At 52.2% G+C, this 24489-nt stretch overlaps 6 protein-coding genes across 9 annotated transcripts; 3 read left to right on the top strand and 3 right to left on the bottom strand.

The window, feature by feature from the left end:
• Positions 1 to 96: 96 nt before the first annotated feature.
• Positions 97 to 2760, top strand: bnip1b (BCL2 interacting protein 1b). The gene is made up of 6 exons (XM_053846722.1): positions 97 to 853; positions 1186 to 1278; positions 1538 to 1629; positions 1712 to 1819; positions 1883 to 2001; positions 2073 to 2760. The coding sequence occupies exons 1-6, from the start codon at positions 770 to 772 to the stop codon at positions 2267 to 2269; spliced, it is 693 nt and encodes a 230-aa protein (XP_053702697.1). The 5' UTR covers positions 97 to 769; the 3' UTR covers positions 2270 to 2760.
• A 211-nt stretch (positions 2761 to 2971) lies between these two features.
• Positions 2972 to 8330, bottom strand: LOC128748106 (biorientation of chromosomes in cell division protein 1-like 1). The gene is made up of 9 exons (XM_053846502.1): positions 8044 to 8330; positions 7845 to 7969; positions 7438 to 7620; positions 5417 to 5441; positions 5256 to 5340; positions 4650 to 4781; positions 3707 to 3849; positions 3440 to 3651; positions 2972 to 3182 (listed from the first exon to the last, which is right to left on the bottom strand). The coding sequence occupies exons 1-9, from the start codon at positions 8185 to 8187 to the stop codon at positions 2972 to 2974; spliced, it is 1260 nt and encodes a 419-aa protein (XP_053702477.1). The 5' UTR covers positions 8188 to 8330.
• Positions 7548 to 12064, top strand: htatsf1 (HIV-1 Tat specific factor 1). 3 transcript variants are annotated; one of them, XM_053846866.1, is made up of 11 exons: positions 7548 to 7646; positions 7955 to 8011; positions 8906 to 9070; positions 9881 to 10067; positions 10131 to 10178; positions 10243 to 10397; positions 10461 to 10624; positions 10752 to 10848; positions 11203 to 11292; positions 11349 to 11486; positions 11552 to 12064. In XM_053846866.1, the coding sequence occupies exons 3-11, from the start codon at positions 8906 to 8908 to the stop codon at positions 11780 to 11782; spliced, it is 1275 nt and encodes a 424-aa protein (XP_053702841.1). In that variant the 5' UTR covers positions 7548 to 7646; positions 7955 to 8011; the 3' UTR covers positions 11783 to 12064. The 3 variants fall into 3 exon arrangements, with proteins under 3 accessions (XP_053702841.1, XP_053702842.1, XP_053702840.1); XM_053846867.1 differs by lacking the exons at positions 7548 to 7646; positions 7955 to 8011 and adding an exon at positions 8506 to 8822; XM_053846865.1 differs by lacking the exons at positions 7548 to 7646; positions 7955 to 8011 and adding an exon at positions 8511 to 8752.
• A 351-nt stretch (positions 12065 to 12415) lies between these two features.
• Positions 12416 to 17395, top strand: LOC128748107 (pinopsin-like). The gene is made up of 5 exons (XM_053846503.1): positions 12416 to 12734; positions 13101 to 13269; positions 13511 to 13682; positions 13749 to 13973; positions 14035 to 17395. The coding sequence occupies exons 1-5, from the start codon at positions 12416 to 12418 to the stop codon at positions 14224 to 14226; spliced, it is 1077 nt and encodes a 358-aa protein (XP_053702478.1). The 3' UTR covers positions 14227 to 17395.
• LOC128748264 (protein-tyrosine sulfotransferase 1-like) lies at positions 14502 to 20907 on the bottom strand. Of its 2 annotated transcripts, XM_053846869.1 has the most exons (6): positions 20661 to 20906; positions 17811 to 18294; positions 16506 to 16664; positions 16190 to 16437; positions 15205 to 15400; positions 14503 to 14733 (listed from the first exon to the last, which is right to left on the bottom strand). In XM_053846869.1, exons 2-6 carry the CDS (start codon positions 18207 to 18209, stop codon positions 14698 to 14700), a joined length of 1038 nt encoding a protein of 345 aa, XP_053702844.1. In that variant the 5' UTR covers positions 18210 to 18294; positions 20661 to 20906; the 3' UTR covers positions 14503 to 14697. The 2 variants fall into 2 exon arrangements, with proteins under 2 accessions (XP_053702843.1, XP_053702844.1); XM_053846868.1 differs by having other exon boundaries at positions 14502 to 14733; positions 17811 to 20907.
• A 1504-nt stretch (positions 20908 to 22411) lies between these two features.
• crcp (calcitonin gene-related peptide-receptor component protein) lies at positions 22412 to 24244 on the bottom strand. Its single transcript, XM_053846790.1, has 6 exons — positions 24180 to 24244; positions 23741 to 23777; positions 23575 to 23673; positions 23241 to 23335; positions 23076 to 23133; positions 22412 to 22930 (listed from the first exon to the last, which is right to left on the bottom strand). The coding sequence occupies exons 1-6, from the start codon at positions 24185 to 24187 to the stop codon at positions 22817 to 22819; spliced, it is 411 nt and encodes a 136-aa protein (XP_053702765.1). The 5' UTR covers positions 24188 to 24244; the 3' UTR covers positions 22412 to 22816.
• Positions 24245 to 24489: the final 245 nt, after the last annotated feature.

The raw sequence follows: 24489 nt of genomic DNA on the forward strand, positions 1-24489 counted from the left end.
GTGAGGGTTTATGCACAGGCATGGAGTTTTGTTCCTGGTTGTACTGTATAACGACTCGGTCTGTTTCCCAGGACGGTGTCTGCGTCTGCCGGAGGCCGTCCTGGATCTCTGTTGTGTTTTTTTTTTTTTTTGTGCCTCTTTCTCTTCAGTTCTCTCATTTTTTAAATCATTCTTTTACTCTTGTATCAGCCGGGTGTTGGTGCAACAGTTCTGCTTGTAACCACAATAGTCTGATTATGTTTATTGATTTTAATATCAAAATAATAAAAACCATTAGCACCCCTCCGTGACTCCGTGAGTCTTTCGTGTACTGACGCGCCCTCGGCTGGGTCACACAACTGTCCTGCCCTGGTCGGGTTCCTGAAGAGCCTCCAAACAACTGAGAAATGAGGGATCACAGGGGAGAGATGTGGACGTCAACACAGTCATGAATTCTAGATGTGATCATTCAGAAATCAAAGCTGCTCATTGAGCTATTAGCTTTATTTAGGATCCAACTGAGGCACTACGTTTCTTCGAGTTTAGTTCAGGTTCCAGTGAATGAAAATGAATCAAACTTCACAAATACAATCTTTATATACTATAAAAACATGCAGAAATATGGTATAAGCATGGCCACAAATGGTTTGTTTGACATCGTGTCCTTACTAAAGTTAAAGTTAAGTTGGTTAATCTTAAACCTTTTCCTGCCTCACGCCTTTGCTGCTGATTCGCACTCCGCGGAACCCGCTCAAACTTGGACTCGCTGAGTTGCCGTACCAAAACAAACATGGCGTCTTCCGGGGACGTTCATGTCAAAATTTGTGCTCAAGAAATCATCAAGTATGATTTGGAAATTAAAGCCCTCATTCAGGTATGATAAAGTGCCTCTGCTATTGTCCTCATTTTCTGTTTTAAAGTGTGTTTGTCTCCCTACGATGTAAAGGAAGACGCAACGCTTTCCGCCAGACAGTCAATGTTTTTTTATTATCATGAACGTCGTTGGGCGAATTAACTATATTCTCCGGTTGACAAAAATCATCCTGTGTGCATTTCAATGTGGTCAATGAAGCAGTTGTCGGCAGCTGACATCATTAGGCTGTTGTGCGACGTGAATTCCTCGTCTGATCCACCGCGAGTCTCCACCTCGAACTGAGGAGCTCCGTTGACTGGCGGGCGCTTCACGGGCGTGTGTGTTGTCTGTAGGACATCAGGGATTGTCCGGGGCCTCAGCTGGCGCTCACGGAGCTCAACTCTCAGGTCAAGGAGAAGTTCAACAAGCTGAGACTCAGAATACAGGTGAGTGTGGTCGCTCCTGTGAATCCACCCTCGAACACATGCCCGACCATTGTCCGCGTCTGTATTGTTGATGAAGAGAAATGACGTGTGTTTGGATTTACTCTGAAGAGTTTTGGCCATAGTCTATGCAAAATGAATCGGAATTGTCTTCTTCACTGGCCAGAAGGAATAAGGTTCTGTCACAGGGTTGTTCTCTGCACATGTTGTAGACTGAACTGTCGTCGGCAACAATCTATAAAAAAGGTGACTGGTTTCCCAGGATCTGGAGCAGATCGCTAAAGAGCAGGACAAAGAGTCCGACAGACTGATGATTCAAGCCGACACTGAGAGCCAGCGGAGGCAAATGCTCAGGTGGCTTTCCTTCACACTGTGGCAGCGAGGGTCGGAGCAGGAATATTCCATGTGTTTTTGATGGCGGTCTTCATGGTTACAGCAACCAGACGGCGTGGCGCAAGGCGAACCTGGCTTGTAAGCTGGCCATCGATAACATGGAGAAGGACGAGCTGCTGCGTGGCCCAGAGACCCAGAGCACCAGGCAGAGGTGAGATGGTGTGTCTCACCTCAAAGAACCGCAAGCTGACGCTGGACGTTGGTGTGTTTTCAGGAAAGCAACTAAAGAAAGTCTGGTGGAGACCAGCAGCAACATCACAGAGAGCCTGATGTCCATCAGCAGGATGATGGCGGAGCAGGTGAAGCAGAGCGAGGACAGCATCAGCACGCTCGGTACGCCACCTGCCTCCGGTGCGTCCGCAGCCCCGACCGCACTGACCTCTGACCCTCTGCTCCCGCACCAGCCACCTCCTCCAGGACGGTGCAGGAGACCAACGAAGAATTCAAAAACATGACGGGAACCATCCACCAGGGACGGAAGCTGATCCTCAAGTACAATCGGCGGGAACTGACGGACAAGCTGCTCATCTTCCTGGCGCTGGCGCTCTTCCTCGCCACCGTTCTGTACATCCTGAAGAAGCGACTCTTCCCCTTCATATGAGCTTCTGACAGACGTCTGGCTGCTCTCGCACCAGGTTTGACATGTTGCCACACGGACAGCGAAGTGGCGCAGCTGGTTCCTCAGCAGCTGTAGCCTGTGCAGTTCTTCAGACTAGGACATGAAAATACACTCATAACTGTCAAACCGAAACTGATTCTTCATTTCTAACAGCGCGCACTGCCGTCTTTTTTCAGTGTAAGTAATGCACGCCAGTGGCCAGCAGGCGGCACTACACTACACTGTACTTGACTCCTGTTTTCCATTTTTGTCAACGATGCAACTACTATTTTTTGTGACGTCAGCAGTAAGTAGCAGTGAAGCATATCATACATGAAGTATTTCATGATGTATTTTGACGTCATTCCTGACTGCTGCCATGGTAACCAACCGAACCAGTCGAAGTAGACAACCACTAAATAACTGCTCCTGTTTCTGTTTTCCGGTGACACCTTCAGACTGTTCAGTCCAGGTCGGTATCGTTTATTAAAGTTCATTTAAATACAATATAAAAGTCTCTTGCTTGCTGGGTGGTGAGAGTGCTTCCGTCCACGAGGCTCCGACAGGAAAACCAGGTCACCCACATGACATTTAGACTGAAACAGTGCGGGTCCTCCGCGCTGCTCGGGTGTCTGTTCTGAGCTAGGTCCTTGAGTCAACACCATACACGGGGCGGGACTGTGGATCCCGTGTCTGTGACCCTGGTTATCTCGCCTCTGGTCCAGCAGCCCTCTGCTCCGCCCACAGCTGGGTCGGCGTCGGTGCCGCGTCCGACTGGTTGGCTGAACAGGTTCTGCTGAAGCTGCTGCACAGCGCCCCCCAGTGTTGCTGGCACTGCTCCTGCAGGCGGCGGCTGACCCAGGACTCGACCTGGTCACCACAGTTCAGCAGGAAGTTCATCAGCTCCAGGTACGGCCTGGTGACACACACGCACGCGCACGCCATCAAGAGAGCTCTGAGGACCACCGGAGCAGGACGCGGAAAACAGGGAGTTGAGAGAGATTCTTCGAGAGAAGGGGCGTAATATCGATGACAAGTTGACAAAACGTCGCACAACTACAAATGTTGCTGTGTGTTTTGAGTCTCGTTGAGGATGTCTTCTAGTGCCCAGTCTCACCCGGGTCAGGTGAGCGGTCTGTGGCGGGGTTAGTTTGTTTGTCAGTGACGTCTCACCCGGGAGGAAACAGCAGCTGGAACTGCACCAGGCTCCCCGTGGTGTCCAGGTGGTCCCTGAGAGCCAGGCAGAGGTGGTGTTTGGCGTAGCACTCCCTCTGCAGCGTGAACACCAGCTCCTTGACGGCGGCGCAGCGGCGGCTCACGCAGCTGAAGCGCTGCCGCAGCCCCAGCGCCAGGCAGCGCAGCGCTTCCTTCACAAACGACTTGCCCTGCGGCAGAGGAGCGGTGAGGAGGGGGGGAGAGAGGGAGGTCACCGGGGGTCACCTGCGAGTCGTAGCGCCCGGCGTTGTGCAGCAGCGTCAGGCAGATGTGGTGCAGGCCGTGGATCTGGCACGAGTTGTTGCTGAAACACTGAAACGTCCCGCAGCCCACGTCCCCTGCGCCCAGCAGGCAGCTCTGGATCTCCCCTGGGAGCAGAGCGGCAGACGCGGTGGTGACAGGCCCGCCGGCACTTCCTACTGACAGCTGTGTTCCTGCCCAACTGCGCGGCAGCGGCGACCACCAACAGCAAACTATCGCCATGAACCACATGACCCCGGTCAGTTTTGGGATGAATCATTCATCCATTCAAATCATGTCTTCATTCTTTTCTCTGGGAATGTTTCACCTTAGAAAAGCCAGTTGATGAAAGCAAGATGGAAAAATGCAATTATTTTATTTTGAATAACAGAAAATATGAAAACATTCTCCATAAATCATGGGTAAAAACTTTTTTTTTTAATTTCCCCCCAATTATTTACCCTTTTTTCTTACAAATAAAATCGTAATAAATACATTTTAATTGTGTATATTTTTATTTAAATTGTCATTTATTTTGTTAAATTGGTACCGAATCGTGCACGTTTCCTTCCGCCACACACAACACGCATTTTATACTAAATGTTTTCACATATTTTAACGGTTGTTTGAAATTAAAAAAAATGTTTTGAAATGTTTTCGGGTTGACCTGAATAAAATGTTTGGGACTAAATCTAGCAAATGTTAAGAAAAAACGTGATGGAGAAAATAATATAGAAATACTAGTTTATACTTTTTACGCTTCAGTGAAAAAGAAATTATTTAAAAAACATAGCATTGATGAGCTATTTTCACAAGAAACTTCTTTTAATTTGCGTTGTTTGACGGATGTGAAAATACAATAAACAACCAGAGCAAATCCAAAACATCCTGACTCGTCTCTGACCAGAGCGCAGAACACGTGACTCACCTGCGCTCTGCACGGAGAGACGCTTTTTAGCCGCGACCGCCGGTTTCTCCTGAGCTTCATGAAGCTCCAGACTCGGCGCTTGTTGACTCAGCAGCAGCGTCAACCAGAGCACACACAGCTTTGACCTCATGTCTGGTAGAAGTGCGCGATCCCGACGCCTGTTGTCGCCGCTCTCACCTCCAGCTGGCGTTTATACTGACCGCTGCGCGCGCACCCCGCTGCGCTCCGACCAATCAGAGAGCAGCATCGTGACTGCTCACGCGCAGCATCGTTGCTCGCTGTCTCATTTACGGAGGATAGTAAACAGAACAAGCAATCTGAAGGCCAACTAGTGCGGGGTCATGCGGGGGTCACGCAGGCGGATGGAGGTGTCCTCAGTGGCACCCCGAGAGAGAAGACTTCCACCTTTGCTCACCTGGTCCACCGAGTTGGTGAGGCGTGGAAGTGGCTCCAGAGGAAGACCGTGGTCTTCAGAAGGTGTGTCTGGTTCCATGTTGATTTGACAGTGAAGGTGTGGATCCAGGTGCTGAAGAAGCAGCGAGCTGGTCTGCTTCCTCCAGAGCCGAGCTCAAGGTGAAGCTCAAGTCCCAGACAAATCCCTTCCACCTTCTGCCGAGTCCAGGCAGAGCATGATATCGCCCTCCAGCATCTCTGCGGCATGAATGTTGTTCTGCGCCCCCGAACTGGACTCCTGAAGCCACAACACAAGATGCCGCTGGGAGGGGTTCGAGGGGCCAGGTGATACGTGTGAAGGGAAGTGATCTCACCCAGGGAGGATCCGCTTCCTGTGGCCTGAAAATGGGGCGACAATGGGAGGTAACCTCTTCACTTCATAAAAATGGCTCCTGGTTTGGCCCTTTGCTTGCCTCCCTTCTCTGCTCCGTCTCTCAGGCATCTCCACCTCAGCTCATGGCTCTCCTCCGGTCAGAGCCTGTCCCAGCTCCACGGGGTGAGAGGCAGGGGGACACCCTGCGGGGACTGCCTGGATGTTCCTCTGATGTTTTTCACTTCTTCTCGTAAACAGTTGGTACGGCCCAGCTGTTTGGGTGGCTTGGACTCGGAGCCTTGACCCCTGGTGTCTCACCGTGACCCCGCCGCCGCCGTGTGATCCAAACCACACTTCCTGAATGGGCTGTGTGTTTTTTTGTTTTGAGCGGTGTGTTGGTGGCTCTGTGCTTCCCAGCCGGGGCCTCTGCCTTTGATGTCCATCTGTGGAAAACAACCCCCAACCCCGACCCTCACGGCACGAGTGGCGCTGTACTCTCTGTCTGTCACATGATCATGTGGTCGACCCCCCCACACACACACCTATCAGCTTCATTATTGATCGAAACAGTTGCGACACCACTGACCTGTAAACAACATCCTCAGCTGCCTGTTTGGCTCCAGCCACACAAACCTGTGGCCACTTTATGGAGCGATGTAGCTGTTTTGCTCCTCAGTCACTCTGAGAATGTTTAGACCTGAGAGGATTGATCCTGGAGAGCAGTGAGGAGTCAACAGTCTGATTTATTACAAGAATCCCAGTCGACTTTCTGAGCCTCAGAGGCGCTTCAACTGTTGAGAGTGCATTATGGGAGGCTCCAGCTGGCATGGATAACGGTCATGGTGCAGCTGAAAACTGGGCTCCTGATCCGGTCCCTGTTAGTCCAGCTGGGGCGGAGACCACAGGGCGGAGCCAGGACTCACTGGCGAGACGCTGGCACCTCAGTGTCACCCCAGAGGAGCTGGAGGAGGACGTCTGTTCACTTGCTACCCCCGCGACCCGAGCGGTGGCTTCGGAGTTTAGGGGTCAAAGTCAAGCAGATGTGACCTCCTCAACAGCTGCGGTGGTGTCAGAAGTGGGATTGTCGAGGTGCCTCCTGTGGGTGTCAGTCACGTCAGACGGGTCTGTGCTGCCTCATGACTGAAGCTCTCCAGAGCTGGACAGGAGGCGCCACTGAGGAAGTGCATGTGCCGCCCGAGTGAAGCTGATCAGATCAGGTGGAGACGGACGCTCCCGAGTCAGGAGAGCAGCGTCTCGCACTCACACGAGCTGCGCCCCTTCAGAACACCTCCGACCCTCCACCAGGGTGCGACATCACAACATCAGTGACCGTGGAGGCACGTGCTCGCCCTCACACCGCGACTCCACTCACAGACGTATTGATGTTCCCAACTATTGAGTGAACCCAGACGCAGGAGTCCTAGCAGTAAACAAAATACAAGGCGTCTTCCATGGCAAAACTCCTATTCTTGTCTCGTACTTCCACAGTAAGAAAGGTGATCCACTTTATTTCAGTGCCTGAAGCTCAGTTGTGCCCCAGAGTTTCAGAGGCTTGTTCCCTTCTCAAGCCGTCCAGGGTCCTCAGCGCCTCTGATGTTGGGCTGCTGTTCCACTGCAGCCCAGCAGGCAGAAGACTGGCTTTGACAAGAGATCAGCCGCTCTCAGCATGTGTCATGTTCTTCAGTCAGACTCCAGAAGGAGTCCTCTTCATCCCCTGCCACAGTATTCTCCCAACATATAAATAACCTTAGAAGCTCTTCAACTGAAGACTTGAGTAGTGAAGGACCATTTCATGGACAGAACAAAGTGGAGGCAATGTTTCCATTAAAAGGTTCCTCAAACACAAAATATTTATTATCAAATCAGGTAAGTAGAGAATCCCTCAGAATTCAGAGTCCTGAGCGGTAGAGTCAACACAAGGCCACCGGTGTCCGGAACAGAGCAGATCCAGCTCAGACCACCAGCCACGAGGGGCCGGCGGCGGCGGAGGGAAGCAGCGCCACAGGTCCTGCCAGCCCTCACGGGGTTCTGGCTCCAGAAGGAGCGTCTGTGGGTTCCGTGGGTTCTGAGCTGCTCTCCTCCTTCTTCTCTCCAGACAGAAAGTCGTGCACTGCCGTCTCGATGTTCGGCCTGAACGTGTGATTCATCTTGGGATCCACGACTTGAGTGATGATCCGGTCGACGCCAGATTCCAACATTCCGGACCTGAGGCAGAGGCAGGAAGTCAAGAGGTGGGGCCCACTGGACTCGTGAACACGTCCCTATTTACTGCGCTGGGTTCAAGGCGATGCAAAAAAACTGACTTCACTTCTTCAAAACATTGTATATCTGTACAGTACAACAGCAAAACAATTGGTTTTGACTCCTTAAACAAAGTCGGATCAAATGTCTATTTGGAACAAGATCATCTAGTCAGAACAGACACTCACTGGACGACACTTTGTCGCAGTCCATTCCGCATCTGGTTCTTGTTGATGGACGGGTTCCAGTCCTGCGTGCTCAAGTGTGACGTGACAAAGTTGTCCACTTTCTGCCGCAGGTTCTGGTAGGCGGGCTGCACAACACGTGGTTGAGTGAGTCGCACACGAACAAGCAGGTGAGTCGGACTCGACAGTCTCCAGCTCCTACCTTGGTGTCCACGTCGGCCAGACAGTCTCGGCGGAACTCGTCGAAGAGTCCTCGGTTCTTCAGATGCTCCACAATCATCGCGATCAGCTGCGGGTCTCCTGGAGGGAGACTGTTCGGACTCACGCCGCCGCTGCCTTCAGCCATGTCGCGCCTTTTCTCCTGAACTACTCAGATTCTCCTCGGATTCAAAAGGCGTTTGTTGTCATCGTGATGCCCATCTTCTTCTGTGACGCTGACTCGCGGTGTCACACTGAGTAGCGCCACCTACTGAAACGGAGGCGCGTGGATGGACGCACTGTATGAGAAGCCTGGATCACGTAGACTCAACTCAAATGTAGTATTTTAGTAAGCATTTTATTACATTTAGAATACCAGTATATATTTCTCTGGAGACGAAGATTTCATGGAGTACATATGCATGAAATAGCTACGGTATGAGTTGGCTTGGTGTTGCCACACAGCGGGACAAGCCGTGACACAAATCGAGCCTCTCCGCCTTCGTCTTGCGCATGCGCGTTATGGTGTTGACGTCGGAAGTGCTTGGTTCAAGCTTTGCGGCGGATTTAGCTTTCGGGGGTAATTAAAAAAACAGCAGGTCGATTCGGGGGTTGATTTTAAAGTATTCTGTCGAGTTACAGAAATATATTCCGCATTTCAATAAGCAGTCGGACGACCAGTCGTGGCCGTGTGTGCGGAGCCCCAGTGAAAGGTAGCGGCTTGTTGTGAACACCGTAGCTGGAACTGAGGACGCTTCATGTTTGACTGCATCGGAAGCGGAGGCTTGTGTTGCTTTTGTTATGGCGATCGAGTTGCATGTTCATTCAGTCGTGTTGACCATGAGCCACGGTGTTGTTGGGTGCAGATGAGCGGCGGACCGGGAAACAACCAGGAGTTCGAGGAGCAGCTGCGCATGCAGGAGCTGTACGGTCGGAAGCGCCAAGATGGATCCGACCCGTTCACCTACACCGACCCGGAGGACGGCACCGTCTATGACTGGGACCACGAGAAGAAGGCCTGGTTCCCCAAGGTAGGCGGCGTTTTCTGCCGTGTCCCTCAGCAAATAGGGCCGAGCTAATGCGTCAAGAGTCCAAAATGATGTCTACGACACCTTGTTGCCCTAGTTATTTCCCTTCTAAATGTGTTTCATTACTGTGTTATTACCGCCTTATAGTGACGTCGTGGCATTGTGCGTGTTTCTCCCCAACACGGGAGCGCTGTCGATCACGGATGAGTAAAGCTCAAGTGTTCCCTTCAGAAGAGTCCCAGAGTGGACGGCGGGCTTCTGTCCGGACCTGATTTTAAATAGCAAAAACACCTGATAAAAGTACAGTATTTTCAGTGAGTACAGAGGAGAGAGAGAGCCAGTACATGGGTAGATGAAGATGTTGAGATGTTGGAAGTGCCAGGCAGAAGGTGGAGAGGAAGGCCACAGAGGAGATGGATGGAGGTGGTGAAGGAGGACATGAGGTTTGTAGGTTTGAGAGAAGAGGAAGCAGAGGACAGGGGGAGATGGAGGAGGAGGATCCACTGTGGCCACCTCTGAAGGGAGAAGCCCAGAGAGAAAGAAGAGAATATTTTCAGTGAAAGTATACTCAAATTGAAGTAGATGGTCGTCTACTCTGAGGAGAACAGTATTTTGACAATGTTGCTGGGGTGTTTTCCTGTGACATGACAGTGTTAGTACTGGCAGTAAAGCTATAGAGAGCTGTTGTGTGCTGCTGTTGTCCCTGGGGAGTCGACCTCATGACCGTAGCCTCAGTGTGGTCAGACTGTGCGTGGAGGGCCTCTCGACACATGGTCCTGCTCCTGGAGCAATTGTGTTCCTTCTTCTCTCCAGATCACTGAGGACTTCCTTGCAGCCTATCAGGCCAACTACGGCTTCACCCAGGAGGGGAACCCAGACGCGAGCACCGCCACCGCCGGCACCGCTCAACCTGCTCCGGTGAAGGACCAGCCAGCAGTGCAGAAGGACAGCAAGAGCAAAGAGGTCAAGCCCAGGGGGGAGAAGAGGAAGGCCGACCCAGGTGAGTGGGCTGTAGCTGCTGTTCTGGCCTGACCTGCTGGTGACGCATGCGTTTGCCTCTCAGGATGGTTCAACGTGGAGGAGAACAAGAACACCAACGTCTACGTGTCCGGTGGGTGGCGCCCCCTTCCCTGGCGGGTCTCAGCCGGACTCACGGGTGGTCTGTGCTTCGGCAGGTCTGCCGCCCGACACCAGCGCAGAGGAGTTCGCTGAGATCATGTCCAAGTGTGGCATCGTGATGCGCGACCCCATCACCGAGGAGTTCAAGGTCAAGCTCTACAAGGACAAGGAAGGGAACCTGAAGGGAGACGGGCTGTGCTGCTACCTGAAGGTGGGTGTTCTTCACGCTGCCGGTCCTGACGCCGCTGAGAGTGACGCCGTGCGCCGCCCGCAGAGGGAGTCGGTGGACCTGGCTCTGCGCCTCATCGACGAGTCCGAGGTCAGAGGTTACAAGCTCCACGTTGAGTCGGCTCGCTTTGAGCTGAAGGGCGAGTACGACGCCAGCAAGAAGAAGAAGAAGAACAAGGAGTACAGGAAGAAGCTGCAGCAGCAACAGAAGTGCGATCTGGTCCTCACAGTCTCCAGAGACAGGCTGATGGTCGCCTCATCCCGAGTGTGTGTGTGTGTCTGTGTGTGTGTGTGTGTGTGTGTGTGTCTGTCTGTGTGTGTGTGTGTGTGTGTGCAGGCAGCTGGACTGGCGGCCAGAGAAGAAGGGAGAATTGAGGAAGAGGCATGAAAAGGTCGTCATCATCAGGAACATGTTCCATCCCTCTGACTTCGAGGTGCTCACTCACTCACTCACACACACATGTTGGTTTTGCTATTTCTGTGGGGACCTCTCATGGCCATCACCCTTTCCCCAGCCTCACCCCCTAAACCTTGCCCTCCAAAACACATGGGTAAACTGAACCAGACTGACTCTCAGAGGGTTAAAACACCCTCTGACCCTTGTGAGGACAGGCCAAAATGTCTGTCCTCAGACATTTTGGCCTGTCTGAGGACAGGCCAAACATTTTGGCCTGTTGTGAGGACAGGCCAAAATGTCCTCACAAGAAGGTGGATTGTCAAGACTTGGTCCTCACTAGTCAGGCTAATGACGCGCCCACACGTAGTGAGTACACCCGCTGTCCTTGCAGGAGGACCCGCTGGTGCTGAACGAGTACCGCGAGGATCTGCGCTCCGAGTGCGAGAAGTTCGGCGTGGTGAAGAAGGTCATCCTCTTCGATGTGAGTGTTGCGAGTGGCTGCTCCTCGTGGGCTTCAGTGACGTGCTTGTGCTGCAGAGACACCCGGACGGCGTGGCCTCCATCGCCTTTAAAGAGCCCGAGCAGGCCGACGCCTGCATCCAGTCCTTCAGCGGCCGCTGGTTTGGAGGACGGCAGCTGTCCGCGGAGCTTTGGGACGGAACCACAGACTATCAGGTGGGTGACCCGGGTCGGGGCAGTGGAGAGTCTGAGGTGTGAGCGCTGCATCCCGCCGTGTCCAGGTGGAGGAGACGACACGGGAGCGGGAGGAGCGGCTCAAGGGCTGGTCCTCTTTCCTGGACGAGGATGCCAAAGACCAGCAGGGTGAGGGCGCCGCGCCAGCAGAGGGCGCCACCGCTGCCGCCTCAGAGCCCGTGGAAGCAGCCGGCACCACCGAGCCCCAACAGAAGCCGGAGCCGGAGGACGTGGACTCGACTGACAGCAGCATGGCTGGGAGCGATGATGAGGCCTGAACTTGGAGTCGCCTGTCACCATGGCGACGGTTCATACAGCTGCAGAACTCCTGTGAGCCGAGCAGACGACGGGCGCTCGCCCTTCTAAATGCATGAGGCCACGCCAAGTCTGCTCCCCCGCTGTCACTTCACCCCCCAGAAACTCTCACCTTCTCCTGGTCTATGCAAACCTCGGAGGCCACGGATGCAGCCAAGGCTGGACTGTGTGACTGGCCACCGGAGCCGCCAGCTTTCAACATACATGTCTCCACTGCTAATAAAGTGTGAATCCTGGGGAACACTTTTCTGCTCCGTCCCACTCCTCCTTCCATTATTGAGGCGCTGGCCTCCATATTCAGGGCACAAGCTGCCAGAAACTGGGCGGGGCCAGCCCAACAACAGGGTCAGCAGGAGATGGTCGACAGTGGAATCTGACGGATGACGGTGACAAGAAAGTTTCCGGCGTGTTTTATTCATTGCACCCTTGGCGTCAGAGGCTGGCAGAGCGAGAGTTTCTGCAGGCACTGACCCGGTTCCGATGCTTAGTTCACGGCCCGCTGCTCCTCCTCCTGACTCCGAACGGAGGCTGCGGCGAACACTCGCACCACGGTTCTGATAGCGCTGCTGCCTTCCTGCACCGGGAAGCTGGTTACCATGGTGACCGTCCTGCACAACATCAGCAGCGGGTCCAGCCCGGAGCCCGCGCTGAGCCGGGCGGGTCACACCGCCGCCGCCGTGGCTCTGGGCTTCATCCTGGTCCTGGGCTTCGTGGGCAACTTCTTGGTTCTGCTCGTGTTCGCCCGCTTCCCGGCGCTGCGGACGCCCATCAGCCTGCTGCTCATCAACATCAGCGTTAGCGACATCCTCGTCTGCATCTTCGGGACTCCGCTCAGCTTCGCCGCCAGCGTGCGCGGACGCTGGCTGACCGGACCGCACGGGTGTCGGTGGTACGGCTTCTCCAACGCCCTGTTCGGTGAGCGACACTGAATTCACGCGTGAAAAAAAGGTGTTTTTTGTCGGACCGCTGACGTCACGAAAGTTGGTGATTATTAGAGGAACAATTGTTGGTTTATATTTGAGTTAAATCACTGATAGGCATAATGAAGAATAACCTCGTGTTTAGAACAAACAGATTTTGTATGTTTTATCTTTCATTTTTAGTTTTCTATTTTAAAACGTTTCAACACGTTTTGCGTGTTGGTCTTCTTTTTCCCTCAGTCAGTTCCGTCCTTTAACCGTGAAAATGCATTTTAAATCATTTTATTACGTATATATTTATCACCTCACCGTGTCAACGAATTTGACGCGGAACCTTCATATGTCGCCCTCTACCGGACAGGTATCGTCTCTCTGGTGTCGCTCTCGCTGCTCTCCTTCGAGCGCTGCTCTGCGGTGCTCGGCCCTCCTCGGTCAGACTCGGTTCAGTTCGTGCGGGCTCGGCTCGCCATCGCCGTCTCTTGGATCTATTCTCTGGCCTGGACGCTGCCGCCGCTGTTTGGATGGAGCAGGTCAGTTCGACGCTCGATTATCTAAAAGCTCGTTCAGGATTAAACTTGACTGTTAGCTGCTAAAGGTTAGCATCCTCTCCACGTAGCAGTTCGTCAGAAAAGTTTTAGAGTTTTACGATTTTCTCAGGATAAAAACAGATGTTTTAAGTCCACACTTTCACAAAAGTCTGTCTGTCTGTCTGTCTGTCTGTCTGTCTGTCTGTCCGTCCGTCCGTGAGCGCGTCGTTCTCTCTGCGTGCAGCTACGGTCCAGAGGGTCCCGGCACCACCTGCTCGGTCCAGTGGAACCAGCGCAGCGACTCGTCCCGCTCGTACATCGGCTGCCTGTTCGTCTTCTGCCTGCTGCTGCCGCTGCTGCTCATGCTCTTCTGCTACGGCACCATCCTGCTGGCGGTCAGAGGCGTGAGCAGGCAGGTGAGCCCGACCGACCTCCGACCCCGAGGGTTCACGCTCTCTCAACTCTCCGCCGCGTCCCGCCAGGTCGACCAGTCCGCCGCGGAGCGCAGGGAGGCTCGCGTGCTCCTGATGGTGGTCTCCATGGTGACGGGCTACGTGCTGTGCTGGGTGCCGTACGGCGTGGTCGCCATGCTCTCCGCCTTCGGTCGGCCTCGCTCGCTGCCACCGGCCGCCAGCCTGGTGCCGTCTCTGCTGGCCAAGACCAGCACCGTCCTCAACCCGTTCATCTACGTGCTGCTGAACGACCAGGTGGGTCTGTGGTGACGTCACAGCAGGTGCACCTCTCACGGCTCCCGTGTTTCCCGCCCAGTTCTCCAGGTGCTTCCTCTACATGGTCAGGTGCGGCCCTGAGGACCAGCCGGCGGGAGACCACCAGACGCTGGCCAGCAGTGGCGCCCTGCCCCCCGAGACTGAAAGATCCCCGTCAGAACACACGTGGCCAAACGTGTTCCCGAGCCCAGACCAGCAGGGGGAGCCACCGCCCGCTCAGGAGGGCTCATGAAGGGCTCACACACCGCGTCGTGTAGTCTTCAGGCTTCTCCTCAAAACCACAAGTGACATGTTCGTGTTTGCCAAGTTAGTTTAGCTAAAGCCTTGCTCCGGTGCATTGGGAAGCGTCTGAACAGGGAAGCAGCCCAGAGGTTCACTCGACCTCAGCGGCTGTCTTCCTGCAGCGCGTTCCACTTGGACTTCATGTCTTGAGCTTTCAAATCTAAACCAGGTCAGTCGAGGCCTGAATATTTCAGGTCGTTCATCTGAAATATTGTAAATGCATTTTGTCAAAGACGACCGCCACAACATCAGCAGTTACGTTCAGACATGTTTAATCTCACGATGAACATTTCAAAATCCACATTCATGATGAACAATCACAGTCCAAAATAATTTATTAAGAAAATACATCTGTAAATATGTACACTGGCGCGGCGTCCGGGGCAGGTTCACAGCTCCTCCAGTAGGTGGCGCCTTCACGTTAGCTGGGGTGCGGCGTCTCTGTCGCCTTCAAGCTCTGCACAGGAAGCAGTTTAAAAGGCTTCAAAACAAGCGGGAAATAACGGTGTATTTTGGCTTTTGCTCTGTCGCCCCTAGACGGGTGAAATCTTCTGAATGATTGATGAGTGATTTCAGCTTCATCTGCTGCATATTTCATGAGCGTCACCATTGTGGGTGGCACCCGGAGCACACGCACGCTCCCGGGACGTCCGGAGGGGGCGGGGCGTGCACGGACACCGGACGTCCAGCCCAGTGAAGGCGCTCATCCGTGCCGTGTTTCCATGGTGACCGAGGTGCACCAAATCTGAATCCGAATCTTTAACCTCTGGATTAAAACTCCCTTTCTGAAGCACTAGATGGCGCTCTCAGGTTAAAATACATGACCTCAGCGTCACGCTGTCTCACCACAAGACACATCTGAGGATCAGCTTGGGTCATGTGACCTTCCTGGACCTCTGACTCTGAAATGTGAGCTGAGCTCTCTCACCTGTGTTTGGTTGAGTGACGGCGGCGGTGCTCGGGTGTAGTCGGGCGGGTTGGCGTGCGGGTCGTAGCCCAGTCGGGCCAGCATGGGCGCGATCTCCGCCATGTCGGCCAGCACGTCCGCCGGGATGTTCCCCACCCACTTGGACAGAGCCTCCGTGTTCACCGCCTTCATCACCTGGTCGGTGGAGCGCTCCACTCTGCGCACACACACACAAGCACATTTTTAGGTATTGTGGGGATCCACGCCCTTTCCCCAGCCTGCCACCCTGAACCTAACAGTCCGGAACACACGGTTAGTCCTAACCAGGACCAAATTCAAACCACTGAATTTCCCCTTTAAAGTCGCGACTCCGTCGCCTGCTGACTCAGCGAATCATTTTCAAATCAGTTTCCTCACAGATGTTTGAGAACTCAGTGACAAGAGGATCTGAAACCAGCTGCCACTGGTGTTGATGTCACAGGAAGCTGTGAAGAAGAGCTCTTCATGTGGAGACTAGACGGAGAGAAGCGTCGCGTGGCAGCATCACACTAGAGAGACACTGCTCACCTGCTGGATCGGCGAGAACATCCGCAAATATTCATCACACTTGGAGACAAAAGTGAAATAAACGCTCATAAGAATATTGGGTCAAAGGATGAAAACAAGAGCTGAATTAATTTCAATTCATGACAGAAGAAAATTATGTCATCACCAACACAGAGAAAAGACAGACAGAAGCTTCGGAAACTGCCAGAAGTTGAAGCTTCAATGAACCGATTCAACTGACATTGGATGATTTTGTCGCCATGAATGAATTTAAAACATCAAATGAACTGGATCCACTTTATAAATCAAGTCCTCTGCTGATAATAGCTGGCAAAATATACTTTATATACAAGAACTAAAGCGCTGAAATCAAAGAGCAGAGTCCAACCACAGAGCAGAAGAATGACACAATGCCTGCAGCTCTGACTCGGTCTGACTCCGCGCGAGAGCCGCGACTCACTTGGACAGCGAGACTCCTCCAGCCTTCCCGATCAGCTGCTCGTGGTGCAGCACCGACTCGTCCCACTTCAGCTCCAGGAAGTGCAGCAGCTTCCTCATCTCCTGCTCCGGGTGCAGCACCAGCTGCTCGTAGCGCACGGCCCGGCAGCGGCTGGTGGCCTGGCACTGGCTGAACATGGTCTCCACGGCGCCGCTCCACTTGCTCAGGCAGTCGCGGTAGCTGTTCAGGTCGAAGCCGGAGATGGTGACCTGCGGGAGGGGGCGGAGCCTGTCGTCAGTGCCTGCTCCCCAGCGAGGCTTGCGAGGGCCGGACTCACCTTGCGGGAGATGACAGAGTGGATGGTGGCGCGTCCGTCGCGCAGCATCAGGACGAACTTGGCTTTGGGGAAGAGGTGCGCCAGGTAGGTCAGCGACTTGAGCGCGAACGGGTCCTTGTTGCAGAGGCGAGGGGCCGGCTCGCCGTGACCCACGATCACCTGACGCGGGCGACACCGGGACCACCGTTAGTGACAAGTCCAACACAGTCATCACCCCGACGCCCCCTGCAGGTGAGGCCTCTGACTGACCACCGCAGCGCCGTTCACTTCACATCTGGACCTGAGTTTAGCCACAGACCTCCGCTGACCCTCAGGGACAGGGACAAGAATATCCAGTCTCCAATGACTCTAATGTTCCGCGTAACCACATGACAGGATTCATTGGGCGCTCAAGAGTAGAATCTGAAAGCAGACCTCCTGGATTTAGTTTTTGCCCATTTCTATTATTCATTGTGAGTTTGATCTTGGAGTTTGACTGCACAGATCAGAGTTTTAGATTTACTTTCTTGCTCCTCAAAATAAATATGGAGAAAATAGAAAAAAATCATATCACATTTTAATGTTTTGTTCAAACCTCTTGTATGAGTTATATTTAAATTTTAAAAAGTTATCATATAAGCTTCACTTTTCCCATTCTAACTTGTTAAATAGCATTGATGATCCATGGACACTGACACATAAGTGATGAATTTTACCCTGACGCACTAATATTGCTGATGATGTGACTGGTGTTGACGTGGCTTCTTATTCACTGTTCACCACAGTGTGTCTCATGGACTGTTGTGACTGAACTCTTGTGTTGATAACATCATATATGTATAGATTTCCTGAAAATAAAGATTTTTTCCTCAAACTTTGCCTTCATAATAATTGCTGGTATTTATAATGCAAATTTGAGATTGAGTTGTTTTTAATATATTCCCAGACCTAGAAAAATGAGAGAAATATTTTAGGTGAAGTTGTTTTATCGTTTTGTCTTTACATGTCATTCTTCTTCCATCTTGTCCTCAATTCCACGTGTTTGCATCCTGCTCTCAGCAGCCACTGCCCTCTGCAGGTCGGAAGCTGAACAATGATCGCGTTGTGAGTCAGACTCCCGGGGTCAGAGGTCGTGTCAGAGTCAAGTTAGCGACCCGCGCTAGCGATCGGCGGGCCATGCTCTCAAACCAAGTCGGTACAAGTCTAGATGGTTCGGTTCCCCGGGGCGTCGTCGTTCCGGGAGCACATATTTGGAATACATCTCTTGCTTTGCCCCCCGGGCTGAGCTCAGCAAGGCTCACGAGTCAGAGCAACAGATCCCCTCACCTCCAGCAGGAAGGCCCTGACGGCGGAGTCCAGCACCTGGTCGGTGACGCCAGCCTCGTCCAGCCGGATCCTCTCCTTCACCGAGCGGCTCCAGGTGGCCCGCATGGACAGCAGGCGGGGGATGACCCGGGTCTCCTCGCCGCAGCGCACGGCCCTGTGTGCGTCCAGCATGACCCGCATCAGCGTGGTGCCGCTGCGGGGGAAGCCTCCGATGAAGATGATGGGCGTGTCCTCGGGGAAGTGCTCGGGCAGGCTCTGGTTGAAGGGTCCCAGGTTCAGCTCCATCCAGCGGTGCCGGTGGCTCTTCTGCGGACACTCCACGCCGCTCATGCCCAAGTACAGCAGCATGGCAGAGCAGACAAGGGCGCCGCCGATCAGCAGACTCGACCTCTTCCTCATGGCGTCTCCAAGCTGCTCAGACCTCAGGAGGACGGAGGCTCACGCGTGGACGAGGGAAGGACCACCAGCATCCCTCACTCACGGCCTGAAACACAGGGAATATTCCAAACCTTCCTCAGAGCCGCTGGCAGCCAGCGCGCGTCACTTTGCCAAGAACATTTCCAGCCTTCATCTGCAGCCCTCCACCGAGCGTCTCCTCCCCCGCAGCAGCTTTGACTGAGGCGTCTGCACTTCACTGGCCGAGAAGAGCAGCGAGCGGCTTGTTCCCGGCTGCTCTCCACCAAACTTCCCCTCTGACATGCACAGCAACACTAAAGAGACTCGGGAGCCAGGAGAAAATAATTGGTGCTTCTTTCTATCTATCTATCTATATTTATGTTTATATTTGCTAAGGCATAAATAAATGAACAAACATGAAGAAAAATACTGCTGAAGCAAGCGAAATGTTTGGGGTAAAAGTACATTATTTTGGGGAAAAAAATACTACGAGAAGAAAGAGCTTGGAGTAAAAATGTTTCTAAGAAATCCTGAAATTAGAAAAAGAAATAGTATGGTGAGAGAATTTGATCAACCACAAAAGTATATATTTGATTATAGTGTTCTCCAGTTCCATGTGAGCGAGGCAGCGACAGCAGTGCAGTTGAATAAGAGGGGAGTTCAGGGCAGCTGAAGACATGGCAGCTCAGCATCTTGGGTTCAAGACAACAACCCGACATCCACGGCGTGAGACCAGAGCAAACAGGGCTGCTCTAAAGAGGCCGACATCCGCGGAGGGGTCGGAAAAGAAGGTGCACAAAATGACACACTTGTTGCTACTTTTAGCAGCAGGAGTTTGAAGTACACTTCTGAGGGCAGCACGGTGGAGCAGTGGTTAGCGCTGCCGATGACACACAGCGGGGTCTGACTCCCACCAACACACGGTGCGAGCAACAACCTTCCCTCCGCAGGCATCAGTCGGCGCGGATTAGCCCCACATCTGGCCGCCATGTGGCGCCACGCCCTCCTCAGGCTGGGAAGCTCAGGCCAAAAGCAGGAGGAAATGAGGACATTTATTTCACTCCCTCTGGATCCTCCTGTGGAGCCTTAATCAGATTTAATCCCCCAGATTTACCCATAAAAGTGATGCGCTTCCCCGGGGAGATTAAGCCACTTGCCTGAGCCACACCGGTGGTCGCAGCAGATTTAAGGAGCTCGGATTAATGGGGGGCGGGGGGGAGCTCCTCAAACAGAACAGACCGAAGACCTTTGTCCACTGCAGATCCACGGACACAGTTGTTGACCTGAGCGACCTTGGTGGACCCGGCCACACACAACAACAAGAGAGCACTCCAGGAGGCAGCACTGTGGTTTCAGGGCCCACAGCAGCTCGACACCCGAGTCCAGCGAGTCACGTCACCACCTCTTCAGTCTCTCTCAGAGAGTGGTTTTGACTGGCATGCTCCAGGTCAAACATCATCTACACCAGACCGCAGGGCCAAGTGCAGCCCAGGGGCCGGAGGTGGCCCTTTCTCTATCAAAGTGATCACGTCACGTTTCTGACCATTTTATTTTCTGCATTTTTTGTTGATTGTGACTGCGCCTGGAACATAACCTGCCAGCTTTGTTTTTTTACAGTTGGTCTTTTCAGTTGACTGTTTAACATACATCAGAATATAAAACAGATTTGAGATACATTGAGAATCTTAAACTAAATAAGATACCACCAACCAACATCTTGTGGGTATATTTTTACAAGTGACATCAAATGATGCATAATATCCTCACTTGATTTATTCTCCATCTAGTCTTCGCATCATGTGAACAACCTTCTTCCTCCTCGCCTCCTTCTTTGGACTTGAGAGGCCCTCACGTCAGTCACATGTGGCCCCTGAGGAAATTCACCTGCCCTCTACACAAACCTTTCCCCCCAACGCTGTAGTTAATCCATGCTAAAGCTGGTCCTCCATTCATTGGTTAAAGCCAAGTCGTTTGGTGGCTCTGTGTCTGAAGCGGTGTCACAGCAGGCAAGTGTGGAGCAAAACTTCCGTAGTGTTGCATGAATTCACAGTTACACAACGCGGGTGGAAGCAACACGGTGTGTTGTGCAGGTGCGGTTGTTTGTTGGGGTTTTGCCTGGGTCTGATCCCGAGTCAACGACAGCATCAACACGGTCGAATCTCCACACACGTCGCGGTTTTTCGCCTCCCCGGCCGCACCGGGCCAACACAAAAGCTCCAGTGTTGCGGGAGGATTTTCGTGACCCGGACACACATCTGCCGCAGCTGGATCAGCCTCCATGACCAACACGACTAACCGCCAGGTGAACGACCTGCTATCAGTCGCAGGCTTGGCGCCTGAATGCCGCTCCCGAGGGCCCGGTTCCTCGACACGTACGAACCCGCGGCAGACGTCGCTGGCCCGCCGGGAACCGTCTCCAACACCAACCCGAGGAAACAGACGTCTCTTACTCACCCAGAGATCCGCACAACAAACGCATTCAAGAGGCGCAGCGAGGGCGGACACAGCGGCGCTCGGTTACGCGTAGAGTCTCTCGTCACGGCGCCGATCTGGACGCCATTTCTGGCGTTTCTTCGCCGCAAGAAAATCGTTTAAAAGCGGCTTCGAACAACAAGTTTGCGCCGCGGCTGCTCTACTCGCTCCTCCTCGGAGAGGGGAAATGCCCCTGAACGCAGCAGAGCACGAGCGCAGACGGGAAGAAGAGAGGCGCTCTCTGATTGGTTCACCCGCCATCCGAAACTCACACGGTGGCTGTTTGGACGATTCCTATTGGCTGGTGCCTTAAAGGCCCATTCCACTGCAAGTAGTTTGATTTCACGCTCTCGGCTAAAATGACTTGACCGTATCGATTGGTGTGCGCGCACTGAAAGGCCTCCGGGGACACGAAGAAGAGCAAGATTTGATTTGACCGGAAGAGTCGACAATCAATCGTTCAACTATTCATTTATCCTCGTATTCTGGATGCAGGAAGAGCGATTGACCGACTGAAGCCTTCCTTTATAAACACACAACATTCCCAGAAGAAGCCTCATCTATGACGCTTCACAGGTTCATTCGCTGCAGTGACCAGCGCCTCTTATTAGTGGAGGTCCGACAGAACCACAGGGTGAAGGAAACCCAGGTCGTAACACATAGTGATAATCGTACATGTCTGAACCAGTGTCACCAGTCCACCACTGTGCCAACCACGGAAGGAAAATGAAGAACTTCTCTTCACCAGTGTCTAACTAAACTGGAGATCATGTATTCTTGTTGTTGTGCTACCAGTCGCAGGTGAGTGGCCTATTGCAGAAACAGAACTAACAGCTGTCGTCCTTGACTCTGAGTCACAGCAGATAACAGCAGGAAGCTCGAGTGACACACACACAGGAAACCAAAACAAAAAGTTCACACCGCAAAACCTCTCGCTCAAAGTGAGCACCATGTTGGCACAGAGAGCTGTGGGAAAAAGAATCACGCAGAAGAGGATGCGGGAGCAAAGGCCACGGGTGTAGAGACAAAGGCAGCCAAGCCGAAGAAAGGGAACCGCAGAGACTGGAACAGAAGGGTAATGCAAGGAAAACCAGTGCAAAGGATAAAAAAAGAAGAGAATCTATCATCTAGAGGCCAGAGAAGACAGTAGTGGAAGTGAAGGAACTAAATCTGACACAGACTGTGACTTGGGAAGTAGAGGCAATGGAGATGAGATGATTCCCTGGGAATTGTACAGACACAAACTCGGCAAGCTTCCCTCCAACCCACCGACGTCATATTAAAGACGGGAGAACCGCTGGCACCAGAGGGGGGGTCATGAAGGTGCAAGTAAAATTAAAGAGACGGCAGGCTATGCTGCTTTTGTATGTTGTGAAAGTTGGCAGAGAGTGGCTGAGAGTGATCAAGTTGAACTGGAAAGACGCCACGGAGCAAGTCGAAAAAGAGATCTTGGAGACAGTCTTGAAGAGACGCTCGGCGGTTCCTTCGCAACAGCTATAGGCACCATGAAAGGAATTCAAGCCAGACTGAGCTTGAGACCGGACAGCATACCAAAGTTCTATCCTCCACGAAATGCGCCTTATGCTCTTTGACCTCGAGCAGAATCTGAGCTAAAACACCTAACTGAACTGGGAATGATTTACAGCAGTGCCACCGCCAAGAGCAGACTGCAGTGCATTGTGCGTTCTGCCCCCCGCGCCTCATTTACCCATCACTAGGATCCAAGGAGGAAAAACACTGACACCAGTTTGAATCCAGGCCGAGCTAGGCTTCTGTTCTTGGCCTCTTTATTCAGATGCATGGCAGTCAGCCATGGTTCTTTAAAAAGGAGGTGGATTCACCACACACTGAGTTAAAAAAGTAACTTCTTAAACATTTACATTTCCAGTTATTACCAAGAAACGTCCCAACCTTTGTGCAGGCAAACGGCAGGTCTCCAGTCGGTTGCTTATCATTCCGTTTTATCAAAATAAATAGCAATTGAAATGACATGGCAAACACCATGATGCAAATAGCAAAACAGAATTACATGACACATGTAAAAAAAAAACAAAGTTTTAAGTTTTTTGGAGAGAGAGAGAGAGAGAGAGAGGAGCACTAACACACCCTTCACAGCTCTCGTCCTTCAGTCCACCACTCTAGTTGGTCGCAGCATTTTCTTGCTCCGGCTCTCCAGGGAGAATTTCTGAAACAGTCTGGATCAGCTCCTCGATCTGCTCCTCTGAAAGTCGCTCCTCGCTCTCCTCCACCATCTGAAGACAACAGAAAAATGGCCAAACCTACATCAGGGGGCGCCACAGCAAGTCCTCTTCACGTCCTCCTTCATCATGAACCTCACTGCTGTCCTCCTCCACTTCATCTTAAACATTATAACCTCTCCACATCCTTCTGACTTACCAGTTGTATCTCCACTGCAGTCTGCGGTCGATGATTCATCAGCTGAAGTTTCTCTGCCCTGGTGACGACAGACACGAGGGGATACCAGAGCAGAACACGTCAGTATCGTACGAGCGATTTCTCCACGGCCGACGCGCTGCTGCACTGCGTCACTTCCTCACTGACTTTGTGAATTTCTGCGGCATCATGGCGGTGAGGAATTCTTTGACGATCTTGGGGTCTTGTCTGCTGCACGGCGTCTTGGAAAGATACTTCAGTGTCTGTTAGCGGGGACAAAGGATTGATCATTTTTGTCATGCTAAATTAAGAGCAAGAAAGTTTGGATTATGATTGCACAATTAATTTACTCGATACTTTTCATCACACTTTATTAAACATTAAGACTGTCGTCCCAGACCTTTAGAACTTTGTATCACTGTCCATGCAGGGCAGGAGTGTACGACAAACTGGGTCATAAAATAGATCAAAATAGGACGTTGGATATCAAATATCGACCCACCTCGTACATAATGGTGTTGAGATTCTGCTGCCCTGCGCTGTTCTTATTCTTCCCGCTGTCCTTCCTCTGTTCCTTCAGGTCAGTCAGCAATTGGAAGACCTGCAGACGACAGGACGATGACGGACACGTCCCAGCTCAGTGGTGACAAAGGAATAAGAAGACCTACCTCATAGTTACTCAGCATCGCAGCGTTCGCATTTTTCCTAAAGAAAAACAAGATGAAATCATCCGCCAGAGACAGTAGATACGCTGTGAAGCCTCTTGAATGTAAGGACGTTTTCTTCTGTCATATCACATCCACGGTAGTTACGATGTATCTCAGCTTTAATGTGAATAAAGCCAAGCGTTTTATAACGCCATGATCGCACAGCGATCGGTATATTGCACATCTCATATGATGCTGAGAGTTTTCCCATAGTCTCTGTTTCTCTCTTCCAACGACGGAAGTTGTCGATGTGAGTGGAATTCTATCGATCTGAGCCCTTTATAGTTCGGTATACATGTTCCACTCAGGTGACGCGACGCTATAAATACTTCATATATCATACTCAGCACAATCTGCTTCATTCTGCGGACTTTATGGTCATGAACAACAACAAACTTACACTTCCATCTCGCCGTGTTTGACTTCATTCGCGGGGTTCAGTCGCGGTATCCGGGTGGAAACGAAACGAGGGGAAACGTTCCGCTTTACAAGTTCCGCTAATGTCCAGACGGTGAAATGACCAGAGAAAGATTCTCTTCACGCGAGAGTTGAATGAACAGGGTCAGTCAGCACGTGAAAGCGAAGTATTATGGTCCGAAATAATACAAGTATTTACGTGAATTAACAAAAAAAGAACCACCAGGCCAAAAATGTGAGCATGTATTTTGAGTGTTAAAACTAGAAAGGACGCACAAAGATAATAATAATAA

This window comes from Synchiropus splendidus, chromosome 17, assembly GCF_027744825.2.
Source record: "Synchiropus splendidus isolate RoL2022-P1 chromosome 17, RoL_Sspl_1.0, whole genome shotgun sequence".
NCBI lineage: Eukaryota > Metazoa > Chordata > Actinopteri > Syngnathiformes > Callionymidae > Synchiropus > Synchiropus splendidus.